This window comes from Eschscholzia californica, unplaced genomic scaffold (genome assembly GCF_041429995.1).
Source record: "Eschscholzia californica isolate CP2 unplaced genomic scaffold, dmEscCali1.0.p SCAF_4, whole genome shotgun sequence".
Lineage (NCBI taxonomy): Eukaryota > Viridiplantae > Streptophyta > Magnoliopsida > Ranunculales > Papaveraceae > Eschscholzia > Eschscholzia californica.
Window position 1 is genome coordinate 9,504,863 of NW_028238461.1, and position 5,544 is coordinate 9,510,406.

At 33.1% G+C, this 5,544-nt stretch overlaps 1 protein-coding gene across 1 annotated transcript; it reads right to left on the minus strand.

The window, feature by feature from the left end:
* Positions 1-1,289: 1,289 nt before the first annotated feature.
* On the minus strand, positions 1,290-5,050 carry LOC147542418 (glycerophosphodiester phosphodiesterase GDPD1, chloroplastic-like). Its single transcript, XM_086634230.1, has 8 exons — positions 4,709-5,050; positions 4,435-4,616; positions 2,852-2,911; positions 2,639-2,719; positions 2,347-2,547; positions 2,142-2,237; positions 1,732-1,928; positions 1,290-1,631 (listed from the first exon to the last, which is right to left on the minus strand). Exons 1-8 carry the CDS (start codon positions 4,812-4,814, stop codon positions 1,391-1,393), a joined length of 1,164 nt encoding a protein of 387 aa, XP_086490356.1. The 5' UTR covers positions 4,815-5,050; the 3' UTR covers positions 1,290-1,390.
* Between the last annotated feature and the right edge of the window lie 494 nt (positions 5,051-5,544).

Consider the following 5,544-nt stretch of genomic DNA (forward strand, 5'->3'; position numbering starts at 1 on the left):
AAAGAAGACCAAGTTAGATTGTGGAGTTAGGATGATTTCCTGATTATTGAAGAAGAGATGAAGAGAATGACTGAGAAGAAAGGGTTAGGCGAAGGAGTGATGAAGGGAAGGAGTCTCTCCAAAATCCATAAAGAATCTGTGTTATCAATAATTTAAGGTTGTAGTTTTCAAGAAATTGAATCCAAGCCCAATTTCAAGTTTTTGATAATAAAAAAGACATGTAATACTTTGTGTGATTAAAAACTTAAACATTTGTATTTTTGTTTGGTTAAAATCGCAAACGCAATGCAAATATTTTTTTTGTAATTGTAATAAGATACAATCCTCTTGCAAACCAGTTGCAACCCCTTTAGAACCGGTTTCAATTACCTACTGCAAATAGTTACAAATTACAAAAATACTTAGGGAGTCGAAGACTAGAAAAAATTAATTGATCTTTTTTCAGCAAAACAAAAAAAGAAAAATTATAAGGAATTTTGACCAAACTTTCCTTTATCGGAGTGGATAAATCAAGGCAAAGACTCTTATGTCTTTTTTTAGAATTTTTAAAGTAAGTGAAAAAGAATATCTTTGAAGTAAGAGCTACTTTTTTGCTACTTCACCCCTATTTAGAGCATTTCCGAGGGTAGAGTTCCAAATGTCGCTCTAGATTGGAATCTTCTTTAAATTTGGAGCCCACATTTAGAGCTCCACTCTAACGGTGAAACACTATTCATCCCTCCAAACCACTTTATCTCATTATTCTAGGTTGGCGCTTTATGAAAATAAGAAAAAATTTCAGAGTACAAAATTTTAAAGGGAATCTGTTAATTTTGACAAATATTTCGGCGTGTAAAATTTTAAGGGGAAACAAAACACTTCTTCCACAGATAACACTCCTCTCTTTAATCTTATATCTCCTTATCATCTTAACCCTTCGATGATATGAAATTGAATCTAGGTCATCCAAATTTGAAAACTTAAATCTCAACCATTAAATATAAACTAGTGAGAGTAAATCCCAGCCATTGAGAGGAAGGGAAAAAGATACCCTCCACCCTTATTAATAGAAATAGATAGTCTGTGTTTTTCAACTGATGATCAAGTGTTTTTTCTATTTGATCTGAATTTGTCTCGTCTAAGCTCGAATGTTCTAGTTTTGGGTCCTACATTCATTCATTCATGATGGTGTCCAGAAAACACAAATCATTGTGAGGAGTATGGATCAGTGGGCCATGGAGAGAGCTGCAAATGATTAAGCCCAGCCCAGGTAAAATTTATGAAGGGAACTCAAAAAAAAATGATTGGAATTTAGAGATATAACAGAAATTCTACTTATAACTTTTCATTCCACACACATGGGTTTTGTTTGACCTAATTTTTATCCACAAAGGTAAACTATCAGTAACAATTAAAGTTGTATCAGTTGTGGTATGAGTTTGAGCAGAAACGATAGTTCACGTTGAGAGAATTCGGGCCTTGCTCGTTCTCCTTGATCCATTGCAGTATCTTGGTCACGGGCCTCGTGAGCCTTAATCGTCTTAGGCTTGCATATAATATCAGAAACTGCATCAGTTATCTCTTGAACTAGATCCACAATCACTCCATCAACTCCCATTACATGTTGCATATAAACTGCTTCTGCTACATTACTGGAAACATAAACCACAATACAATCTTAGAACATATATATACCCCATAAACCCTAAACCACTCAGACTAATTCAGACAGAAAAAAAGAAGGTAACTTACTTCAACTGTCCATAGGATAAGAATGAAAGATTAGACTCTTTGATTCTTGCTATAATTCCTGGGTTTCTGAATATGGCTTTCACTTCTGATACAATTCCATCCAACCCATTTCTCAAACACAGTTTCATGGCTTCCTCCAACGAGTTTCTTCGGACGTCTCCATAAATTTCAGTTCCGCCGTTAGTGAGAAAGTACACCTGGTTTAATCATCAACAAAACAATATTGGTATCTACGAATTCAATTTTGAAGATTAAGGGGGGTATATTTTATTTCTTATTGTTAGAGTCTGACTCGTCTGAATCTGAATTGTCCGACCCAAATGGACCCGAACTTAGTCAAAATCTTTCATTTGAACGAATAAGACAAAAACAATAATTCTGAAATCTGACTCAAGTCAATTCAATCTTACAGGATATGAATTCTGCAACTTCTTGATTAGTGGAGCTGCATCAGGTTGAAAGGTTGAGAAGATGATAGGTCTTTCTTTTGCATATTCAAACACAACCTATAGATTTAAAAAAAAGGGTAGCAATTAGATTTTCATGAATTTGATTCAACTCAAGTTTAATTAGAATTCGAGTACAAGAAGAAGATATTAAGTTCAATAAGATAACCTTTAATATTGATTGAAGAACATGAGTGATTTCTTCTTCTTTATAATGAATGTAATCATCAAACTTCAATTCAATATTGAAACCAAGACTAGAATCCACTTTTTGGAATGCTTCTTGTAATGTGCAGAGAGAATCATCATTTTCAACATTCCAGTTTAAAACTTTTCCATCTTTGGATTTTCTCACAAGAACTTTTCCTACCTGAAATCAATGAGAGAAAAGTAAAATGAGAAATAAGATCAATTTGATAATTGTGAGAATGAAACAATGAAAAAGGGTGAATTGAAGTTACTTTCTGAGGGTCATTCTGTGGCCCATAGCTAAGGAATTCTTCTAGTGTTAGCTCTGTTACTCTTTTCTCCAATATAATACCCTGAAAAATGAAAACCAAAAGACATGGATTGGTACAGAGAAAGCAATATGATGGGGTGACCCCAAATTGGTGGCGAAAGGGGTTAAACTAGCTTTTAGGGTGAGAGTCGCCCAAGAAGAGAGAGAGACTTACATTTTCTTCTGAAAGGATGAAATCGTCGTGAAAAATGATTGGACAACCGTCTCTAGTAACCTACAAAAGTTACAATTTTGTTTATATCTAGCTTCCACAAATGTTTTTTTTAATTTAATTTTTATTTATAATAATGAAAAAAAGGGGAAAACGGAAAAATCAATTAGTACAGTTTCGAATCCACGCGTAAGGTAAGAGAGAAAAATAACAGTAAGAAATCTATGGTCAAAGGTGAGAACTGACAGTAAGTTCTATTCTAACCCAAGTACTCCTCCTATATAGTCTTGTATATCGACAACTCTATTCAACTTATGTCTTTCGACCAAATTCCTATGCTACTTTTATATTTTTAGTAGATACCAATTATATACTTCTTCACTCAAAAATCCGTACACGTTATATAAGCCACGTGACTTAGATAAGAAATTTCCGTACATATATATGTGGGTTGGTGCTATAGATATGTCTCAGTCAGTGGTCAATTTTTTCGATTGATGATGATCTTGGACTATTATCTTATTCACTCCAAAACCCAAGGACCAAATACAAAAAACCAATAGTTAGTCTGGTCAAGGATGCGGTCGTTTGGACCAAAAAATAACTCAAAAGCAAATTGGTCAATGATACCACGAGAGGGTTGACCACACAAACTCGGGTTAGAGTCAGTCCTAGTTAACCCGGTAGCAAGGGTGTGGTGGGCCACCGACACAGTAATAATGACACAATCTATACGCGGCCATCTTAGAACGTACTCCTTTTGGACACATGTTACGATTTGAAAAATAACACTCTATTCACAAAAGTGTCCCGCCGAAAAGAGTAATGCTACGAAAAACTAGACAGATTCTGAGTAGAAGTCATATGCGGTTGTCGTGATTCGTTATTCGGTGGATCAAAATCATCCAAAATACAAATCACGACGATTCACATAAGATTTCTGTCTAGAGTCTACCTGATTTTTCTTGTTCCCTAGTATTTATTCGACGAAAAATGTTGTTATTCTCTCTAAATCCTAGTCATTAACGTACCTAAACTGAACCAAAAGCGAGTTTCTTTCTACAAAATTAAAAAAAAATAGTAGTTTCGCTTGATAATTTGATAAAATTTATTCAGGACAGACATTTACGATTAAATGAGATAACCCTTCGTTTATATAATTATGATTCATGCACACAGAAAATATAGATATTATTCTGTTAAAATTTGGATTTTTAAAATTTTCTTGTAATTAGTAATCATCTTGTTTTCTTGTAAGTAAAATCAATGGATAATACGTGAGTTTACTTGTTTGAAAACAGTAACATTCAAGATCTCCATAGCCTCAGCTATATACATGTTACTGTCCAACTAAAGTCAACTTTATATATAACATCTGATTTAGTCACTAGTTTTCTTGTAATTAGTAATAATCTTTAATCAAGATGGACATTATGTTGTTTGACTTTTTGTGTTTATTTAGTCGATCTCTCTGGAAAAAGAATGAAAGTTACTCAAAGACCACTTGTAATAAAAGTTGGAAAGAAAGGAGAGAGAAATAGATGAATTGAATGAAGATTAAAAAAAGACAAAGATAGGAAACTGACCTGAACATCAAACTCAACAAAATCAACAGGAAACTTTCCGGCAGCATTGAAAGAAAGAATTGAATTTTCCTTGATAGCTTTCATTCTTGAATCAGATGAATACAACATATTCATTCCACTTCCTCTATGTCCAATTACCATAAACTTTGACGATTTAATCAAACCCTTATTTGGTTCTTTTCCTACAAAAAAAAAAAGAAACAGAGACAGAGAAAATTTGAGCAAAATTTATAAATTAAGATGATCAGAAAACAAGAATATCACAATTAATTACCTTGGGAGAATAAGGATGAGAAAATGGAAGATGGGTTGGTGGTGTTTTCCGGTAATTGATCAAGATTAGGGACATCGGAGACGTGAACGGCTTTCAGTGCTGCCATTGATAAGAAAAAAAACAGAGGAATGAGTTTTGTTTTGAGTGAAGAAGAAGATTGGAAAGGGAGAGGTATTTAAAGAGAGGAGTTGGGTGGAAAGAAAATAGAAAGTGAAAACGGATGGTTATTAATTTGTAGAATATTACAGTTTAATACTAGGGTTATGCTTTTTGGATATTCTTTTTTCCTTTATTCTTGTTGTCTTCTTTCCATATTAACTCTTTTTTGATTATTTTGACTCCGATTCTAATTTTAGGAAATACATGCATATATTTCTTATGATTTTGGTTAGAGTATATTGACAAATTGAAGTCAATGATAAGAGAAATGATAATGTATTAAAAGTACAGTCCTGATATTTGGGAGGTCCGAAGCGAATTAAATATATAAGACCCAATATTTTACAGGTGTAGGTGTGCATGTTTAATTTTTCAAAACTTTCGGGCTAAGTTCTTTTGTCAAAATATCCATTCAACGATTTTTAGAGTTCCGTTATAATTATATATGTGTGTGTACAAGTTTGCATGTAGTAAGATTTTCACAAGGTCAAACATAATCTCCAAAATTTACTCATAGGTCGTTTAGTTGCATTTGTTTGCATAAGGAGTAGAAGTCTGAAAATTATTTTCATATTTTTTTACCAAGTCGAACAAGAAATCCGATCTTATTTCTACTATATATATATATACACATAGAGTATATGTATATATGCATATAAAGAAATTATAGGAATCTA